At 39.8% G+C, this 22,069-nt stretch overlaps 1 protein-coding gene across 2 annotated transcripts in view; it reads right to left on the reverse strand.

Annotated features, from left to right (window-relative positions):
* Window positions 1–20,611, reverse strand: part of nos1 (nitric oxide synthase 1 (neuronal)) — a 41,712-nt gene extending 21,101 nt beyond the window's left edge. For both annotated transcript variants that reach the window (XM_078251337.1, XM_078251334.1), the window contains exons 1-9: window positions 20,382–20,611; window positions 16,302–17,083; window positions 13,596–13,698; window positions 10,166–10,303; window positions 5,158–5,303; window positions 3,956–4,118; window positions 3,559–3,650; window positions 1,208–1,349; window positions 965–1,104 (exon numbers count right to left, since the gene is read on the reverse strand). In XM_078251337.1, the coding sequence (XP_078107463.1) occupies window positions 965–1,104; window positions 1,208–1,349; window positions 3,559–3,650; window positions 3,956–4,118; window positions 5,158–5,303; window positions 10,166–10,303; window positions 13,596–13,698; window positions 16,302–17,020 (1,643 nt within the window). In that variant the 5' untranslated portion in view covers window positions 17,021–17,083; window positions 20,382–20,611. The remainder of the gene's footprint in view (window positions 1–964; window positions 1,105–1,207; window positions 1,350–3,558; window positions 3,651–3,955; window positions 4,119–5,157; window positions 5,304–10,165; window positions 10,304–13,595; window positions 13,699–16,301; window positions 17,084–20,381) is intronic.
* Window positions 20,612–22,069: the final 1,458 nt, after the last annotated feature.

Genomic DNA, 22,069 nt, shown 5'->3' on the forward strand with positions numbered 1-22,069 from the left:
GGGAATGACGGGTAGGAACTGCAGCTATTTCACTATGCTCTCTACTGCAGTCAGATAAATGTCCAACATTTGTAATATTCACAGTCATTAACTATAATAATTTGTGGCTGTCTTTATCAGGACATATATTTATTTCCCGATGACTAATATCACAAAAAAGTGCAGCCAAAACCAACATTAACACAAAGAAACCACTTTGACAGCTTTTCAGTGCTGGACAGAGCAGGCAGGACCTCAATCTACCTCCCACCACTCACCCCTTGCACCCTCTAGGGGGATTAATAACATTGCTTTCAGTGTATCATTTGCTGAGATGGCTCTAATCTCCTGTAATGATGAGGTACTGTTGGTGGTCGTGGCCTGTGCCAAGATGCTGTGAGGGCCAGTTGATGCATGGTATGGAGCAAGAGATGCCAATTTTGGGGGAAACCTGGCAGGGAGATCAGTGTGTCAAGGGATTCTGAAATGCTCGCTGTAGTGTGTAGAGATGTAGTGTTAGCTCTTTGTGCATATGTACGTGTAAAAACAAGTGTAGCTGTAATACCCCATTATTTACTGTAATTATGGGTATTAGAGACAACAGCTTAATGCTTTTGATCTCAAGGGCATTATGGCGTTCGTACAGTATCAACCAATGTGAGAAAGGCTTTCTTAAAAAAGGTAAAAGAAACACATACAAAAACAAAAACAGGAAGAAGCTTGAAACCTCACTAACAAGCCCCATGGTTACCACAAAAGCTGGCATAGCAACAGATAACGCATGGCTTGCTGTGCTTCCAACATTCAGCACAGTTGGAATGTGACAGTGACCCAATCAGACTTCTTAGCTTAAAAGTACCCCATTGTTGAAGAAGTGTTGTTAAGAGATCTGTGAGTGGGTGGATTTTGTGTGTAGCACCCTCTGTTCTTGTTTTGCTAGATTCTGTACATTTCATGCATGCTTAAGAGGGAACGTATAACTCACTTTGGGTGTGTGATTGGCACCTCCAGGATGAGGTCTTCAGGAATTTCAAACAGCTCAGGGTCATTTCCATTGGCTTGCAGCAGAAGGGGCAGAACATCAAAACGACCCTTCGGAGCTTTCCATCCCAGCTGCATGCAGATCTGGTGACAAAAAGTAACGTGAGCTGCAAATGAGACATTTCCTTCAAAGGGAGTTTTTGCATCTTTACCACAATGAGTTCAATATACAGCTCATCTTGTGTACCTCTGTAAATTCAACATTAGCAGGGTCTCCATGGATCTGTCCATCAGGCTGCTTGTAGCCAGCATAACGAATCAGCTGACAGTTCCACACACGAAAGTCATGCTTGCCATCTATCCTCTGAGGAAATATGGTGATAGCCGACCTGCAGAAAACAGGTAACAAGTAAAAAAAGATTACCAAAAAAAGGCAAGTCAATAATGTTTAATGTAGATACTTACAACATTAACATATGTCCTAGCTTTAGTTATAATCACATATTTTGAAATAAACATTTATGATACATGAAGTGTGCCACAGCAATATCTTAGATCAATAGCATGGTGATATCTGTTTAGCATTAAATGGTGTGTATAATTATTTAAGTACATTAATCAACAAGATTGCTAACAGATAGTTGGCATTAATCCACCCAAAGGCGTTTTCAATTATGCTATGTCAGAGGACTCATAGCAAAGTCAAAGCTTAGCTACCTTTTGTCTCCCAGGGGTGTTTTAATGCCATGACCGGGTAAAAGTGTTAATACTACTAAGCTGGTTGTAAGTCACTGAGGAGGGAGAACAGCTGGTGTAAATCTGGGCCAGTTGCTAGCAGTCTACATGTGGTAGAAAGAGTCTCTCAGTCTGGCTTCCAAAAACAGCTGTAATTGGTAAAACAGTCGGTGTGATCAGACTTTATATGTAAATGACAAGTTTAATTTTAATTTGTCCTCTTGTGGTCAAAATATAATTTAGTTATTGTTGGTTGGTGTGACGGCTGCACCTGCTGCCACACAGCTAATTTAGATCTACTCGTGCTGAGGGTGCTGCTGCTGGAGGGACATCTTGGCAGGCCGGAGCAAAAGATGCCTCCTAAAGCAAAGCTCTTAAATACAGGAAGTGGCCAATCAGAATGTACCAAGTGCCCGTTACATCATGGGGTATTGTGTCTGTAGTTTCGAGATATTCTTTCTTTCTTTAGACTAGCTTAATTAGTTTGTTGGAGCTTTTTGGATAACTGCTAAAATGTTCATACTTAAGATTAATTGTGCCATTTTGTTTTATTAGTAGTTTAGTTGGTAGTGTTTTTATTTGCGTTACTTCTTTCACAAATGGTCCGATCAGCCAGTATATAAGTTCTGTTTGGCTGACCACTTTTATGCTACCATAAATGTTTATGGAACTTTGTTAAATATTTTGTAAATTGTTTGGTTCATTTTTGGGTACATAAAACCATCTTTTTGAAAATCCTCCTGTGACTCCTCATGTCTGTCAGCTGGGTCTGCAGACTTGATGGCTTATTAAAAACAATTTATGAACCCATGCACACTTATTAATTGATTAAAAAACATTTATAACTGCATTATTATAAAATAGTAAGGATATACACCAGCCAATGGAATTTGTCACAACTTGGAAACCAAACATTTGTTCTTATCACTAATGACCTCTGGATCACTCTAACTATAAAGGCTTAGTACATAATTGATGAAGCCATTCTTTAAAAACGTATAAACCTTTCATAAAAAGGTGCCTGAAGAGAAAGTGGTAGAGAGATTATATCATCAGCCTATTTAAAAGGGAAATCTAATAACATTTTTACATAAGAGTTTTTTTTACCATTGAATCCACTACATAAATAACTGATCTGTTCTTGTTGTTTAAAAAAAAAAAAAAAAAAATCATTTTAGGACCCTTCCTTTTAGTATATTTATATTTTGTAATACTGGCAGGTGGTTTTGAATAAGCAACATAATTCCAAAACTATTGCCACATGTTGCAATAGCACTATGTGTTTATTTATGTGTCTATTTATATTAAAGCGAATCAGCCTGAGAGAGGATGTCGTGCTGGCTCTCTTATCAACATGTGTATCCGAGCTGTCCTTCCGAAGGCCGGGCTAAGTGCAATAATGAGTCAGAAGCTATCCATCATCCAAGAAGTAAATATAAGGTATCAAATGTGATTAAGACTTGACAGAAAGTGAGCGAGCACTGTGCAGGTGTGACAAATGACTGCTTGTTAGCAAGGTCTGCCGCCTCAGCAACAGGTCAATGAGACACTGATAGATAGACAGGCAGCAGATAGTGTCAGATACAGCATTAAGAGACAGAGCACACGCTGACAGATGGGACAGGGGGTCAAGTCAGGGTCATCAGAGATGGAGACGGGTGATGAGATACATGGAACAACAGATGGAGAGAAGAACAGTGTAGTCGGAGGAAGAAGAGTGGAGTTGAACAAAAGGAAACAACATAAGGAAACAAGACTCCGGTAAATAGTTGGCAGTGTGATTGTGTGTGTGCGAGCACGCGTGCGTGTGATCGCGTCTGTGTGTGTGTGTGTGTGTGTGTGTGTGTGTGTGTGTGTGTGTACCTCAGGTTGCCTTTGTTGGTAGCGTACTTGATGTGGTTACAGATGTAGTTGTACATTCCATGAGCTGTTGTGCAGTCTCTAGCATCAAAAACCTGGAGAGCAAACGTGAAATTGAAACCTCAGAACTAGGTTTATACACAGTGAACTGTTTTAAATATACAAATATTATAAATACAGTATGTAAGCTGATCTGTGACAAACAAATGACTGAAACAAAACTCTTATACTATGTCTCTGAGCATCTTGGATATTATGCAAAAGTGGAAATGTTAGTAGAAATGCAGAATCCATCTTGATTACTATCCACGTTACTTGTCAAAATTGTCAAAAACAGCATGTAAAAGGTGCAAAAGCATTAACAGCCCCATGCTATGATTTTAGGCATACTGTATATTACCTGTAGTTTGGACCACTGGATCCTCCCTACGCATCGGGCAGCATTCCTCCAGGCGTGCTTGGCTCCATAAATCAGTTCAGTGTCTTTCAGCTGGTAAGTTCCTGACACTTCAATCTCCTTGGTCACCTCCTCCAGCCTGTCCACATGCGCCTTAGAGCCATACCTGTAGGCAGGACAGGTCCACAGGCACAATAGAATAAGAGAACATGTAGGCTACAGTACAACACAACAGGTAGGCCTACTGTATGTCAATTGTGATGTTTTGTAAGGATCTCTTGTAGTTCTGCTTTATATATCTTTCAAAAATGGATACAAGCTTTGTTGACCGATGGCCTCGCCAATTTGCCCTCACATCAAAAAATCCCCTTGGCAAATAAATAAACAAATAAACTAAAAAACAAGAAATGCCCAGTTGAGGCAGAATTAACTTGTGCACCTTTTTTACAGCATTAACAGGACAGTTACACCTGGTTTTTCCCTCCCCTTTTCAAAATGTGACGCAGTACATTTTACATTTACAATATATATTATTACATTATATAAGTAAATCTTTACACAGGTAATTTTACTTTTACTTGAGTAAAATGTATTCAAATTAACAGCACTTTTATTTAAGTAAAATATTCTAGTACTCTTTGCCTACTTATCTTATGCTACCGAGGAAGATTTAAGTTACTCGGGTGCACCAGACTAACTAGCTAACGGTAATTAGCAATTTTAGCATCTACTACATGCATATCTGGCTAAAAAGGAACCACATAGCTTATTTTATAATACCAATAATGCTAATACTTGCTCAATCTTCTTTAGCCTTTTTTATTTCACTGTGCAGCTCACTGTTACCCAGCCCTAAACATGTTGTCTTTAGCTCTACCTGTAGAGCTCAGCAGTGACCGTCCACTTTTTTAACAGCTCTGGTTCCGGATTACATTTTTCTATTGACATTTCAAAAACTGCTTATATAAAGAGTTTTACGTCTGGAACCAAGCCAACCAGCTATGAGAGGAATCATGACCATAAAACATTTGATTTGGCGCAAAAAATTTTTTGGACAAAGGCATAAAAGGCAAAGGTGCAAGACTGTGTACAGAAACTATCATAGACTTCACGGGTTTGCGGGTACGGTAAACACTTCAATGGTAAAAGCGAGTTGGAATACATTGTTAACTCTCAACTGTGCAGATGTTACAGGCTGCGCTTACCTTTTGATGGAGCTGTAGTACTGGTCTAGGAAGTCAGTAGCCAGTGGAAGAAGCTCCTCTTTGGTTCTGACCTCGTCTGGTTTGCGGGTCTGCTGGTTGGGCATCATTACAGAGCCGATGCACACATTTTCAGTGCAGATTGGCATCTGAAAAGACATATCATGAGAGACGAGGGAGGCTTTTTTTGGGATGATTTCTGTTTGTTTGGTTTTCCTCAGTGCCAAAATCAACTCTCTGGTAGTGTATCTGCAAATATCCACAACATTTACTTTCTAGCAAAGGATAACAGTAACAGAAGATTCCATGTTGGCTCCCTTGCTGCATGACAAAGATGTGTGAATGAATTTTATTGGACAAAGAATTCTTCAACACATTTCAGTGGCATTCAAGATTCCTGTTTAAGGTATACAGGAGACAGTTTCTGCATCCATAGTTGTGATTGAATGCAAAATGAGAGCGGCATGGCACCCTATTAATTTAGAACAGGCAGAGCTATCATATAACCATCCTTCACTATTCATTGTAGATTAACCAGCTAAGTATAAGTGCTTGATGTGAAACAGACCTAGGAAATGCTTGAGTTAGATTACTTTGCAAATTGAATCGTTCAAAAAGAAATTCAATTTTCTTAAACTTCTGAGGTTCCCAAACATGTTAAAAAAAAATGTTCTTACTAAAGAGCTGTATGGGTTGTATGGGACAAAAGGCTGTCAACACTTTATAAACAAACACTCAAGGCATTGGACAAAAAGCCATCAAGTTATCACCATTGTAACATAATCCGAAGACATATTCTCATGACCTTTGACAGTTTTGTAGTTCTTTCTGATGTTAGTCTAGTCTATAAGGTAATCAATAATTTGGCTGCTTCTCCATTAAATAAGTTTGTGTCACTGCTTTCAGGCACTGGGAGAAGAACTAGGACGACCGACAGAGGTGACTGTGACTGTGCACACATCTACTTAGTTGGGCAGATCAGTCTTCTCTGTTGGAGCCACAAATTATTGGAACTCAGTACCAAGCAAGATCAGAGAATGTAACAACTTTGCTGGTTTTAAATTAAAGTTGAAATCATAGCTGAAATCAACCCAATTACGCTCCCATCAATCATAAACCCAAACCGCCAATCTTAATGTAGTGAAGTCCTGTTGTAGTGGTGTCTTAATGTTGGTATTTTATTGTTGGTTCTATAGTTGTGGTGTTTTAATTTTGTGAAATTGTAATGTTGCTGTTGGCTCTATGTTGTGGTTCTTGTTGTTTAAGTAGTGTTTTTATGTTGTGTTGTTGAAGTGGGCGAGTTCCAATACTATGAAATTTGATTGTTGTCTTTTACTACTGTGTTAGCATGTTTATAGTGTTAGATTACCCTTTTGACACAGATGTTATTTTCTGTTTCCTGCCCAGGGACTACAAATAAAAATTAGCTTATAGCCAACTCTGGTACTAGTACGAAGCTGTGCATTGTCCCTGTCAAATACAATAAATAAATAAATAAATAAATAAATAAACATACATAGGAGAAAAAAAAACCCCTGCATTTTTAATATATTAATCAACAGGTAATTCGTAAGATCGCAACCATCCTCGCTGAAAGGTTTTCAAAAATTCCAGTTATATCATCATATGTTCCTCTTGAGTCGGACAAAAAGTCAATTTTTTTATGAGTTCTGGAATCTGAATGCAAACATTCAAGGGATCATAACTATTTTACTATTTATTTAATTACATCGCCCACACATGGCTGGCACGCATGTTAATGAATGAGTAAGTCAGTGAGTCATGGATTGGTATCCTTCTATTAAGTGGAGACAGGAGGAAAGACAAGACAAGAAAAAAAAAAAAAACAAGAAAAAACAGACAGATGCAGAGAGGAAATTGCTCATAGCTGAGAGCAACCTTGTGTGGTCAGTTTAATATGATTAGAGTTGAAGTCAGCTGTCACTTTGGTTTGCCTTAATGCCTTCACCAGTTTAAAGAGAGAAATTGAATGAGTGAGCAAGAGCAGACAACATGAACGATAGCAAACAGTCGAAGAGGAAATTTGACACTGACCCCAGCGCTGCTAAAATTGCCTTGTTACGCCGAACCACACACTTGCACTGTCCAAACACTCAGACGTGGACCGGCAGTCTGTCCAAAATAAACTTCCATTTCCCTTCCCTTCCCAAAAAATTCAATCCTCGCCCGACAAAAACAGAAAGAGAAAAAAAATCTTGACCAAGGCAACAAACACACCATTACAGCCAGTCAAAACAAAGAAAAAAATTTGTAAGAATGAGTAAGAATATGTGAATGTGTTCATGAAAACAAAAACATTAATAGGATAATTCCAAAGAAAAAAGGATACAAACAAAAGAACACTGACAAGAAGAGAGAACAACAAAGCGGAGACAGAAAACAGTAAGATGTGACGGACTAAAAAGGAAATGGATGAGTAGAGCAGGGAGTGTTAAAAATGAGACAAAGGAATCACTTGTGCTTCAGCACGTCCGCTCATCATACCGCTCCGGGCATTCATGCCAGCCAGCTGTCCTTTTCTAAAAAGACGGATCATTCTCGAATACAGCAGCGTCTGCGATATATAATAAATCTGAAGATGCTATTACAGGCCATTCATTGGGATGCACACCCTGTGTCCGATAAGTCACCGAAGAAATTAGGCTGCCATTTGCTGTTTACGAATGGCTGCTGTGTTTTGGGAGGTGAATGCTTAAAAAGCGGGGTTCACCTTGTGCTTGGTAGAATGGCTTATTAAGTAGAGGGAGAAACTTTGGCTGCATAATAAAATGGGGGGAAAAAAGGATGGACAGAGTGGTTGATAGATAAATGGGGATGAAAATGTATCACAGAGAAGCCTTTTCTAAGCAAAGTCTTTGCATGTAGCTTTTTGGAGTTCTGGATGACCTTATTTCTTTTCACCCAAGAAAAGCGCAGTATCAGTTGTTTGTCCAAAAACCACATCATTTCCTGCCCAAAACGACATAAGTTTACATTGAAGTAGTCTTGCACTGCCAGACCTCCACAGCAGTGTGGAGTAAGTTCTGGCTACACCACACATACATTCTGGGATTGGAGAAAAAATGCTCTGGGTTGTTTGCATTTCTTTAAACCAATTACAATCGTCTTGGGTTGCGTTAAGCGACAGTGGCTCTGCAAAATGGTCTTGGCAAAGAACTTGTTTTGGTGAAACAGTTGCACCCCACAAAAGAAAACGCCACATACAATATTAAATGAAGTTACCTGTTCACACAATACAGTAACGTGAACTATTTAAATTAGCTGGATACATGGTTAAACGTAATTTGCTCTTATCAGTGTATCGCTGTGTGTACTTCGTCCATAGCAATCTTCGCAAATCGGTCCCAAAACGTCCCAGCTATACAGTAAATGCCATTAACACATTCCTTGTAAATCTTTACAGTCATTCCCTGAAAAAAAACAAGCAGGCATGCCTTGTTGTACAATCCACTTTTTTTTCTTCATAACTTGCCATTTTCAGCGTGCAGCTCGCTAGCTCAAAGTTTGTTGTTGTTTCCCGAAGCAAACAACGAGTTTGAGAACAGCAACGCACAGAGAGCAGAAGGTGAGGGACAGGCATGTCAGGCAACTATCCTAGAAATGTACTTCTGTTGATCCAGACTAACATTCAAGTGGCAAAGCTCTCTAACAGTCATAGTAAATATGATAGCTGTCCGTCAAGAGCAAAGTGAGGAAGTAGTGTGATGTAACTATAGAGCCATAAAGGGCGCATACGGAGGCATTCGGAGTTGATGGATGGATCAACAAAAAATCGGATTTAAACACAGTAGACTTCGGTTTCTTTTCTGTTTCCAGCTAACAATCAATGTTGGTTTCTTCACCACAATCATTCCAGTACCTTAACTGGTGGATTGCTATGAAATTTGGTGCAGACTATTATGTTCACCTTTGGGTAAATTGTAAACACGCACACACGCTAAATAGTAACAAGCTCAATCACCAACATTTCAGGCAAGAGCTCTCTAATGTATGAATAGCTAGTGAGAATTCTTCTTCTTCTTGCAAATTCTGTGTTAGTAAGTCTGAATAAGGCTAAATACCAATATACTTTAATGGATGTTCATCCACTAAAGTAGATTAAGATGACAATTAATGCCACAGATATATCTGTCACCTTTGCTGATCTGAAAGCTGTGACTTTATACAAAGGCTGAAACACAGGGCTTCTGCCTGTCATATATTTGTCTTGTTAGTATGGGAAGTCATGTTAGCCTGTGATTTATGTCTCATGTTCACCCTTTTTTGCACTTGTATTTGCCAAATCAGATTGTCTCTTTCTCATTCAAATACAGGAACCTCTAAATTGTTTACTGTACAAGCAATATGCAAACTGTCTTTGTGCAATTGTGCTTATTGACCAGACCATTAGAAATAAAATAGTTGCAACATCTTTCAATTTAAAGCACAAAATGTACCAAAAAATTGAATGAACTAAATTTAAAATTTGTATAAATGATAATTGATAAACTGTGGCAATTTTGAACACTGAATATTTTTGGCCTTTGGACTATTGGTTGAACAAAACAAGCAATTTGAAGATGTGACATTGGGCTTTTGAAAGTGATTATGAGAAATTGAGATTCTTTTACTTTTTTAATTTATCTGACATTTTATAAACAGATCGAGAAAATAAGCTGATTAATCAATAAGAAAAATAATCATGAGTTGCACTCCTAGAGTCACACAAACAGGCTCACCAGAATTTTAAATAAAGTTGTTTTTGCAGGGCTACTGTATTGCATTTCTATTTTTCTGGTCCCTTGCTGACAGTTTCCTTTTTAGTGAAACATATCAGAGCATGGAGAAACAATAGCACCTCACAGCCTTCATAAGATTTACCATTGGCATGGGAATCCTGGCTTTTATAGGATGACATGAATCACAACATTAAAATCCCTCTCATCCTCCAGGATGGTTGCCTCATGGACAAATGTAAACCATTAATTAAACTGATTTCCATATGCCTTACCTTGCTGGAGCTGTGGTGGAGTGTGTCGCTATAGATAGTGCCAGTCTCCCAGTTCTTGATCTTGATGAAGCGGGGGCATTTGGAGGGGCTGCCGTTCTGCAGCGACTTAGTGGGTGAGGTCCTGCCCTGGGCCGGGGGCTGTAATAAGCACACAGACAATTACACGAGTCATCACTTCATGCCTTTTTTACTGTGACTGCCTAAAAGGTTCTGACTTCTTAGAAACCTTTTGTGCAAGCTGGATAAGTTGTTGACTGGGAGACATACTGTGGTAAGCTGAAAAAAGACGCAGCCCTTTTATTGTCGGGAAGTGGATTTGAGTACCACGAATGGACATGAATTGGCAAGTTTAACATAGGAACATGAGTAATATCTGGAGACTATTGGGAAGCTTTGTATATGGACTATTTCTTCTCAAGGAAAATCAGTAGACATAAAGTAGAAGATAAAGGCAATCAACATTTAACAGCAGGTTAATGGCAAGCTAACTCTGGATTTTCCAATCCTGTATTGACTTATGAATGCCTGCAATTTAAACCCAAAGCCAACTGTAAGCGTTCCTAGAAAAAGGCACAGAGTGATTGCCAGAGTTCAGAGAACTCAATCCCACACTTTGGAAGCTCTTTCATTATCTCCCAAGGCATTGTTAATTGCACAGTGGAGCATCTCCTGAACAACAGTGTCATAATCATTATGCTCGCAGGGGAGATGAATACCAACAGAGTCACGTCAGTTGAGTCTCGTTGTCATTTTGCATCCTCTCAAACAGCAGAGAGGAATGAGGTGGATTGAATTGAATTTGATTTTGCACACACAGAGTAAAGAGCTTGGTATCTGTGCACCATCAGCAGTAACCCCCAACTTTGTGGCTCAGATACGACACATTGCTATCACTGAAGTTGTGGACAGGAAAAAAGCTCATTGTACCGTAAAGAGAGCTCTCAGTCAAACAGGCAAAGAAAATCAGATACAGAGAATTAAAGCTTGTTGACAGAAAAAGCAGAGCAATTGTCTATTTGAATATGAATGTTAGACTTTTACCTCTCTGACCGGAAACTATAGCTCTGGCATTTACATGTAAGTCACTTTTCTATAATGCCACGTGCAGGTTTCAGAGAAGCCAGTTTATATGAACAACCTGTAAATGTCAGTTTACTTTTTCCTTTATTTATCCATGTGCACTGACGTAAATTTTAAATGTCAGAGTCACTGTGGAAGGACGAACATCGTTTTTTTTTGCCCCTGAAGAAATTTACTTGACAGCAAGGTAAGCCATTTAATAAGCTCTAAGTCAGGGCTCTCAAGTTTTGAAAATAGGCAAGAGTGACATTTTGACTTTTGGGAATTTTGGGAAGTTTAAACTAATAGACTTTTTATATAAAAAAACTGGAATAACAACATGGAGCTAATGTTAGCTTAATTAGCTAGCAAGTTGCCAGCAACAGTTCGTCATTTCAGACTGTAATTGATGGTCACCGGCTACAAATGATAGCCTGCTTTTGTCTACCTCTGCTTGAAACCAAAGACCCATTGTTTCAAACATTTTGTTGTTTGAAACAAACATGTGCCACGTTAATATTGTAAAGGACATATGTGACGTGCAAAAATGGAAAGCTTACAGGCATAGCAACAGTAGCGTGGATTTGCAATTACAAGATACAACACTAGCTGAAGACGTTTCTTAAACTAATACAGAAATGTCCACTGTCGACTGTTAGTAGGCTATATCTTATAGAGGGGCAACGTTAAAAAGATAACAAATTCTTTTTCTCTATTTTTTTTGCTAATGCACAAAGTAAGTCCAGCCTGTTAAAATGACACAGCCATCCCCCATGTAGTCTACATTACTGAAGGAAGTTGCTGGACCACACATACACGTGTAAATCATGAGTCAATCACCAGGCCTCAATGTCAAGAATAAGGTGTGGATGTAACAGAAGGGAGCCTCCATGGAGCTAGAAATGAGGATAATTAAAGCTAATCTGATGAAGATAATTTCATAACGGGGCGTAATGACCAAAGTCTTTCTGGTAAATGCAGTTATGCAGTTAAAGTTCCTCATTCAGCCATCAATTAAAACTATTGATGGGAAATGGAGATGACAAGAGCAAGAAGGGGTAGATGGGAAAAGAGAAAAAGAAGCAAGTGATCCTGACAGCCACAGAAATGGAAAAAGATGCTATTCATTAAAGTTACTTGACGATATACATTTATGGTTTGACAACTGGCACCTTATTCAGTGTTGATTAAGCCATTGCATGTAAAAATACAAAAAGGAGGCACAGAGGCATGTTCTCCGTTTCAATGGATCAGCAAAAGGTGATGTCTCATTAGCCGGTGGAATATGACAGAACATTCTACCACCTTTACCTTTACAACAGGTTTATGAAAATTAAATTATGCAGGAGCAGAGCCTCAAGCTGTAAGGCAAATACAAGAAAACTAATATGCAGGCCATCAACATGTCACTTGCAATCCATGTTTTTAATCAAGAAAATTTTACATTTTGACATAATTTTTTTTTAACTACTTAATGTCTGACTTGAGTCTATCGAATCAAACACTTAACGATGAGCCATCAAAGTTTGCATCTGTGTCTAGCAAAATGCCTGCAGGGGAATTTCTTGCTGAATGAGTCCACACACACACACACACACACACATACACACATTTCCTCAGTCTGAGTGCACACTACCAGGAAAGAGATATGGCTTAAGACATAATCCATACATATCCTCTCAAACCGCCGTCAAGAATGCATCACCCACATTTCCCCCCTCTCTTCTCTCACACAAATATTCTCACAAGTATGCACATAAACACTCTTCTCTGCAGGTCGGAGGGGCTGGATCATTTCTACATGGGCCACATTTGATAGAGAGAGATGGATCAGCAGCTGCACGTATTCATTAGGCCTCCTGGAATGATTTCGCCCCATCCGGTCCTATTGATGGGAGCTCGAGCAACGTCACAAGTGGGTGGATAACGTGGACCATGTGGAGATTATGACACAATCCCTGTCACAGACACTCAGACCTGTTACCAGACCCTTCTGTGTGGAAGGCATAAGCTGGATTTAATGCTGCAACAGCTTTCACCCCAGAAGAATCTAATGCCTAGGTGATGGGATCTTAAGCAAAGGCTTTACTACTATGTGCAAAGAAGCAACACAGATGTGCGTGCTCAGTTTCTGAAAGCATGGAAAGTGCCAGTAGCGTGGATTATTGTACACAGCTAAAAAAGCCAGAGAGGCAAAGACAGCCATGTATTATACAGCTGCAGAGATTCACTTAGCAGACCTGCTCATGAACACTTGAAAACACATGCACAAACAGACAAGGATATTCAAGTTATTCATCTAAGAGAGTAGAGTTGTACTAACTTATGCTTAGACATTCATTTCAAGGGTTGAACATTTGCTTCATTTTACCTTGTCAGTGTCAGCGTTGTGGAGTACCACCGGCATGTTTTCCAGCATTCTGTTGTTATCTGACGCCAGCTGAGGAGACGTGCCATTTCCCACGCCAAGGTCCCTAGAGGTCATACATAATTTTCTGTCAGGTGTACACACACACACACACACACACACACACACCTCCAAAATGCTATTAGATCAGAAATCCCTGCACAATTTCTTAAGGATCGGCACACCCACATACAGTAGGTGTTTTCTCTGTTCAGGCCTTCCTACAATGTGTACCCACTGCAGCACCTGTTGCGGTGCTGCAGTGGGACAACTTGCTCCTCCTACATATTGGTCAGCCTCAGCAATCTCTCACCACAGCTCTGCCCCCAACTTAATTCTAAAAAGGAGTGGGTGCAAGCCACAAGAACTACAAGAAATCCCTGTGAGTGACAAGCGGAAGACAGGGACTTTAAAGTTAATTACACAATGTGTATGTATTTATATTGCATCTGTGATTTCAGTCTGGCCACACTTTGTTTAGTTTCTCTGGGAATAAATGAAAAAAAAAAAAAAAAAGGTTACAACGGCACTTTCACTTTTCACTAAATGTTCCTATTTCATCAAGGAAATTAAAACTACATTTAGGTTTCTCGTCATTAGCTCACTTGTTTGGCTTTGTCTCTGCATTTAGACTGGTGAGAACAGGCTAAGCCTTATTTGGCCATTTTAACAGATATATGGCTGCACAATCAAACCAAGATGACCGACCGGATTTCTGTCTCTCTGAACATAAGAATACACTTCACTGCACAAACAGATTACCCCCAAAAAATAAAAAGCACAGGATATAAACAGTGAAAGATCACACTCTGAGCTGTAACTATATGATCCTAAGAGACTAAAGGAAAAGGGGAGATCACTGTGCTGCTGTGGCATAACACACAAGACGTATAAAGACGGAAAACTCATCAGTGTGTGTGATTTCTAGTTTGCGTTCCTCCAATCATAAACGCCCACACACACACATATCGCCGTCTACTGTTTTTCGCACTCCCTACCCATCTTTCTCATGAGTATGAGTATGTGTCTCTCCTCCCTTTCACACTGAATTTCTTTATTGTTGCAATTTGCATGAGCATTTTCATCCCCACAGTTCAGAGGTGGATTTCAGACATGCAGAAACAGCGAGAGAAGTTGCATGTGTCATTTGTTATTAGATCTGACGTAGAGCATCAACGGCCTCACGCTGAATTGTGAAATTGTAAACGCTTCTGCTCTGAAAACAAGCTATCAGTAATAATGTGCCATTCAAATCAAGGTAAATAGTCATCAAGAAATAATTTCAGGGATGTTATTTTATAAATGTGCCCAGAAGGAACCATGTATAATTGACTATTCTTTTCACAATAACCTTTCCCGTGGGCCTTTACTTAGAACTTTTCAGAAAGCCTTCCTTCAAAGCTATAACAGAGGATACAGTTACCTTAGCTCCCTCCTGGTTCTGACCAAATGTCAACAATTAAATTGTTGGCTTAAACCCCATCAAATAAATCCAGCCAGAAAGACTTTAGCGTTCATGCTTTGAGGTTGTTTTTTGCAGTGTGCAAAGTGCATTCATGAAAGACGGGAGGATGTGCATGGATTGGTCAAGAATTACATATTGATTCGACGGGGACTGTAGCCTCAATTTGATTTCAATTGGTCGTGGGAGTACAATAGCAGATAACGGAGACGCCAATATCAATATTACACTGTGCAGAACATTAAGACAGAGTCAGGGATGGAATATTGGCTCAGACTGTAAAGCCTTATGAAAAGCTGGTCCAGAGTGAACACTTCAAACAAACTAAAAGCAATCTAAGCGCAAAATTTGACAGGAGACAATGTTGCCAATGTCACACGTCTTAATGACCAGCTTGCTGAAACTGCTGCACCTGACCTCCACAACCAAGGACTGTTTGGAAGAAGATCGCTCTTTTGTAAGCTGATAATTTCATAATGACACGTTTAAGACAAGCTTTGTGTTGCAGAATGCTAATTGGGGTCTACTATGTCACATTAATTAGGATTAATGGAAATTTACATCAATACTTATAAAGCAAATACAACTGTCTATCATAACATATATGTGAACTGTAACATCAAAATTAAGGGATATTGCAATAACATTCTGAAACATGGTAATCATTCTCAGGCCAAAAATGCAGCTAAATAACCTCAAACCTGGTCCAAGAAAGGAAGTTTCATATAAGATATGAAAATCTGAGATAGGAAAGGTACATTGTTTGTTTAAACAAGTTTACATGAACCTAATTAAAGCAGTTGCCCCAGTAATTGAAGAACAACAACGGAAATGGTCATGATGAAAGTTGTGAGCGATTTCGTCTTAACTGAGGTGTGCTAGAGACCAGCGTGCAGATAGTAATTACTTGGCACTGTACACTGACTCATGTTAGGTAAATAAGAGCTGTCTGTAGCTACTAATGCAATGCAGCTGGGTTAGGTAGTTTAGGGACTGCACAGCGGCAAAGTAAGTGGGAAGACTTCCGTTCAATCAGCGGAACAGGTGTAGGCTCTTGTGTCAGCCAATAACCACTTTGAAGAGTCCCTGGCCTAAATCGTGATTCTTATTCTACCAGGGTTCCAACCCCAACCCGCACTGTGGAGGGAAACAAGCACAAAGACACTTTAACTGAAGAATCAATAAGGTAGTATCACATCACAAATTACCAGGCCACTTGAATCTCGGCATCTCTTCTCCCCGCATTTCTTTGGCCTTCTCCATTGATCTCCTTTTTGCTGTTTTTGATGAGGCGCAGCACTGGTTCGATCTCCTTCAGCAGCTCGTTGTTCTCCTCCAACCCGTTGCACAGGAGAGCTCCGCGGCTCCCATCCCTCATCAGGAGGGGGTCCTGGACCTGCACGCCTCCCCTCTGCAGGAGGGACTGGGTGATGGACGGAGAGGACAGGTTCTCTATGGCCCTAAGCTGGGGTTCCTTGTTGACCTGCTGCTGCCCAGGGCTAAATGGGCTGAGAGGGGAGCAGTGCTCGTAGGACTTTAAAGGTGGGAAAGCGGGACGTGTGACCCTCACTGTGCGTTGGCGGCCATCTCCAGACAGGGTGGTCTCCAGGTGGGTGGTGAAGCCCTCAGGCCCACGGAGGATCAGCACGGCGTGGCTCTCGGGTGACACGTTCTTCAGCGTCTCCAGAGCCCTTTCGTAGGACAGGTCCACCAGGGGCTTGTTGTTGACAGCCAAGACGATGTCACCCACCTGCACCAGGCCGCACTCCTCTGCTGCGCCACCACGGATAAGGTCAGACACGATGACAGGCGGCTTGGACACCCTCTGTTTCACCAGAAAGCCCAGACCACCAACCTTTCTCTTGAAAAGACGTACTGAGATGATGTTGGGCTGCAGCTGGCACACTGTGGCCTCTGACTCCTGCATGGTGTCTGCTTGCAATCGTGTTTGTGTGCTTGCTTGTGACTATATCTGTCCCCAGGGATGTTTCTAAAAAAGAGTGACAGAAAGAGGAGGGGAAATAGAAATTCTATTAGCTTTAGAGGAAATTACCTATACTGCGTGATTTGTTTACAGTGTGTTGATTTAACATAAGTCAAAGAGGGTATATGAGTCATTCAGAGTGTAACATTACAAAGATCATTAACTGCTGCTGAGCTACAGATATAAAATACCATCATGGAGATGAAAAATGTATTCAACTGGTTAGACTGGCTCGTACCGCTGTGATCCTCAATATTAGCATCACAGTCACTAAACGCTGTGTTAACCTGTGTTGTTTCAAAGTTAAATATTGGCTTAGCTACAGTCCATGAAACTATAAGACTAATAGGAAAACCACATTTGGAAAAGGCTTCTTTACTGAGCCACTGCTGTGTGTCTTCTCCAGTGATGAAAAGTAACTAAGTATTTACCCAAATACTGATTACAATTGTGTGGTACTTATTTCATGGTATTTCCATTTTAAGCTACTTTATACTTCTGTTCCACTACATTTTAATAATGGAAACATCGTACTTTTAACCTTGCTGTGTTTATTAAGCAGTATTAGTTACAGCAGATTAAGATTTTAAATAGAAAAAAAAGATGTGATGAGTTTATAAAATATGATGCATTATAGATTAAAACAAATAGACCAGACAGTATAAAAAGGAGTTAACATGTTAATACATCAATGATAATGATCTAATATAGCCCAATATTATTCTGCATAACGAGCCATAATTGCTTGTTTGAGTGCAGGACTTCTACCATAACTGAGTATTTGTACATGGTAGGATTGCTAGGTGAGGTGAAAACAAAGTTTTTGTTTAGCACTATTTTCAGCCGATTTAAGTTTCACAGAAGTGTCTGGTTGAGAGATAGTAGCGCTTGAAACCACTAACTTTACTTATGTTGTGATTGGCTGCGATATTGAGCATGAATGGGGCTTAGAAGAGCAGACACTTGCTAATTGCTAGAAATGTTTTCAATGAATACAATGCTTAAGTGCACTCAGAGGAAATGCCAACACTTTCGTGTCTGAAACTCTTAGCGCTCTATTTAGCCACATATAAATTATGTTCGCACGTGTCTGCATAATGACAACAACTTAACTGTTGCGCGGAAACAAAGAACAAGGCATGCGACTAAGCCGATTCCCCTGCTCCTCGAGCCCTATTATTTCACCCAACGTGCCTTATTCTTTCTGAGTCACGGCCCCGTATCCAAGACGCTATGGTAATGTGTTTATACCTGATGCACAACAGAGTGTTAGTTGTTAGTTTTTTTGAAGTCGTAGTATCTGGCCGTGTGGGTGGCGTCGCCTGATATTGTATATATATATATATATTTAATTTTTTTAAACAGCTCTGCGCGTGCTACGCAGTCAGTATGCTGTAGGAGTGCCGGCACGCGGAAGGAAATAATTCAGCACCAAGGTCAGCGCTCCGCCTTTACAGCAGCCTCTGAATGCATGCTATTATTTCTGCTCCTATGCAACAGCTCGGTGACTTAAAAAAAACTCTTTCCAACAGTCAGAAATCAGAGGGAATATGCCCTTGAATGTGTAATGCAGTTGCGATATAAAACGAACTTCTCCAGAGCCCAATAAGTGAGGAGCTGATGTTAATTTGTAATTGCTACAAGTAACAAAAAAATCGCATCGTTCAACCAATTCAACTCCACATCTACTGATAATTTGCATATCAGTGATATAGCACATGGGGATCACAGGGATGAGGGCCATATGTCCGTGGCTTTAAGAAAGAAAAAAAAAAGTGACGCACTGACTGAACTGTCCTGGGGCAGAGGAATAACTTAAGTAAGCGGCCCTTTAATCCTCACGCTTGGTAGCTGCACCCTACGAGGATAACAATTGCCAATAACGGGTGTGAATATTGATGGAAATGTGCTCTGAATATCAAGATTAAAATATATATTTATTTATTTTTTTTTGGGGGGGGGGGGGTGCAGTATCTGGCTTGGATGTCTTTATTATAAAGGTTATCTATATTAACTACAACGATTTTAGCTAAAGCAAGCACATTTCGCACCTGCTTCAGAGCTAAATGAATGTTTCATCAAGAAAAGTGGACAAGTGGACGCATGCAGATTTCAAATAATCATTGTACATGTGTACATTAACACGTTATGTCAGCCTGTTTTCAAGTAGCCAATAGCATTATCTACTGTCATTCGGAATATTAATTAGCAATTAATTCCTGGTTTGTTTCTCTGGTAACAAACAAGGATTTTCTCTTTTTGTAAAGTTTGAACTAGATTTTAGTTTCAGTTGGCGTATGTGCACAGAGCTTTTATTTTTCATTTAAACACACTTGGTTAATTTTCAAACGCTCCATTGGAGGCAAAAATCAGTCGCATATTTCTGAACATGATTAACTTCTTGCTCTGCCATGAAGCCACTGCTGAATTATCAAAGTGGGCAACAGTCCATGGGCCAAATGCCCACACGGTCCATTTCCTTAAATACACATGCGTTTTATGAAATGATCACACATTGACTTGGGGCCAGGTAATATTTCGACTGGCTGGTTTTCACATTACAGTCGGTGTGCCCCGTAGTATCACCATCACTCAACATGCAACAGCAAAAAACTAACAGGCCAGGTTTCAAATCTCCACCTCCATAAAGGCAATACTTAGGCTAATTAGACAGATAAACCAGGTGGTGCTACATTTTTGCATTAACTCCCTGACTGTGAAAACAAGAATTTATTTTTCTTCTGATTTCTGTTGTCAAGAGAAGTCCAAACACAGCATACAAGCAGCTGCAGAACTGCGTGATGCTACTCAGAGAAAAAACATCAAAGAAAACGGAATGTCATTTTTTTTTTTTTTTCATTAATAAACTATGTTTAAATGTAACACGAATTTAGGACTTAACGAACATGCAAGGAGAAGTTATTAAAATGTATAGTTTGGTTTCATGTTGCACTGCTCTGCTTAATGCAATCGACACAAATGGACAAGATGTTCCGATCGAGCATGAATTTGAGTATTTTCCCAGAGCAACAAGTTCTGTCGACACTTTTTTTTGGCAAAGAATACAAAGAGCAATACCACCAATAAGGCTGAAAACGTCAATATGTTGTGTGAAAAAGAGATTTTTCAAATAAAATAAATCCTCTCTTAGCCACAGGTTTGCACATTAGTTCAGGAACGCTCCATCCATCCTCAGTGATAGCTCTTCAACATCCTCATCCACCAAGGGAATGCGCAGTCTAATTTTCCACAGAAACAAAAGAACAAATAAAGCGAGCTGAGTGAATTCAAATGAACAACTCACCCCTGAGAACTAATTCGCTGTTACAACGACCTGCTGCAGTGAAGTTGGGATCAAACTCCTGCGCTCCCGCGTCTCTTCCTCAGCAATGGCTGCACAGGTCTTTCATCCAAAAAAAAAAAACTCGCAGTGACGCGCTCTGCCTCTCTAGAGACGAGGCACGCTTGTGCCTTTCTGCGCACCGGGGCGCCTTATAAATGCAGAGCAACGGGAGACACAGCGACGAGCTGGGAGAGAGCCGTGCGCGGGCATTTAAATGAACTGTGGGTGGGTTTAGTTATGTCGGCTATGTCGTCATCACTCAGCATGCAACAGCCTATTCTCCTCACATTTACACTCCCCCTGTAGGCCTTCAGATGGAGGCAAGGATAGGTAAGCTCGGTGTGTGTGTGTACACTTTTGATTGTGATCTTCTTGAACTTGCATTAAAGTCGGGGCAGGTTATGTTCAAGTTGTGTTTTGTAAAAAATAAAAATGTTAAAACACTAAGCCTTGGCATTTATGAGAAGAAGCTAGTCCAAAATTCCTGTTGATCAGCACACAAACAAATGAGCACCAGAAGACCTAGAACCAAAAATGCAGAGGCTGACTCAAACTGCCAGCCTTTTTCAAGAAATTGTTTTCAAAAGCAATGACTAGATCGGAAATCAAATCCATATGATTATAGTAACAGGGAATAGAATAAGAAAACTAAAATGAAGTCTTACATGTGTGAAAATGTACTTTTAAAGTAAGACTTCAGTTTCAATCTCATCAGTTACACGTTGTGTAGTGTTTAGTAGCCTACAGAGATTAAAGGGAGCTTTATTAAAACACAATAATGACATGAAGGTGACCATTTTTCCTTTATCTGTTTTCTAAGTATCGGAATGATTTAATGGAAGGATTGTTTGTATGTATTAGTCTTTTTATATTTCAAAAAGTCCAAACATTGCTCCCCTGGGGGGGTCACACTGACTCTTGTCAAACACAATACACAGGTTACTGTGTCACCTCAATTATTTTAGAGCTTAGTGTCAACACTTTTCAGGTAAACTGTTGGTTTAGTTCTTACGCTTTTTACAGAAAAAAAACAATAGAAATACAAGGTCCTCCTGCTGTGTGCCATCCACTCTCTACGTAGGGCAACCTGATCTTTTCTGTTTTTTGTAAAACATTTATTTCTGTAACAAGTTTTGACCTTTGCATTGTCTTTGCAAGTTGGATGTTTTCCTCGTCTGACTTGTTGGAAGAGGTGCTGACCCGTGCTAAGACTATTTTTGAAAAGCTGTTATGTTAGAGGCGACTGTCTCAGCAGCAATAGTTGTCATCGTTAAGAGCCACTTAAGAAAAGTTAAAAAGAATAAAAACAAAAACTCACCTTGTGTTGTCTTCCTGTCAACCTTGAAAAAAAACCCACTTTTTTCCAATGTTTTGACGCCTTTTTTTCACAGGTTTGTTTTTGTTTGTTTTTTGCTTTTTCCAACGTTTTAAATTGTAAAGTTTTTCTTCTACACATTTTCAGCGCTTATTTCTATGTCCCATTTTTTTCTGATATAAAACAAAAATTAAAAATGGGTCAATGTGACCCGAAGTCAACACCACGGTTTTAAGACAAAACCTCCCAGTTTTTTCCCCTCCTTATCATGACAGCACCTGTTGATGCATAGCTGTTTGCCCATAGCATTTGGGAAATTATGTAATTGCTTAAC

This window comes from Sander vitreus, chromosome 5, assembly GCF_031162955.1.
Source record: "Sander vitreus isolate 19-12246 chromosome 5, sanVit1, whole genome shotgun sequence".
Lineage (NCBI taxonomy): Eukaryota > Metazoa > Chordata > Actinopteri > Perciformes > Percidae > Sander > Sander vitreus.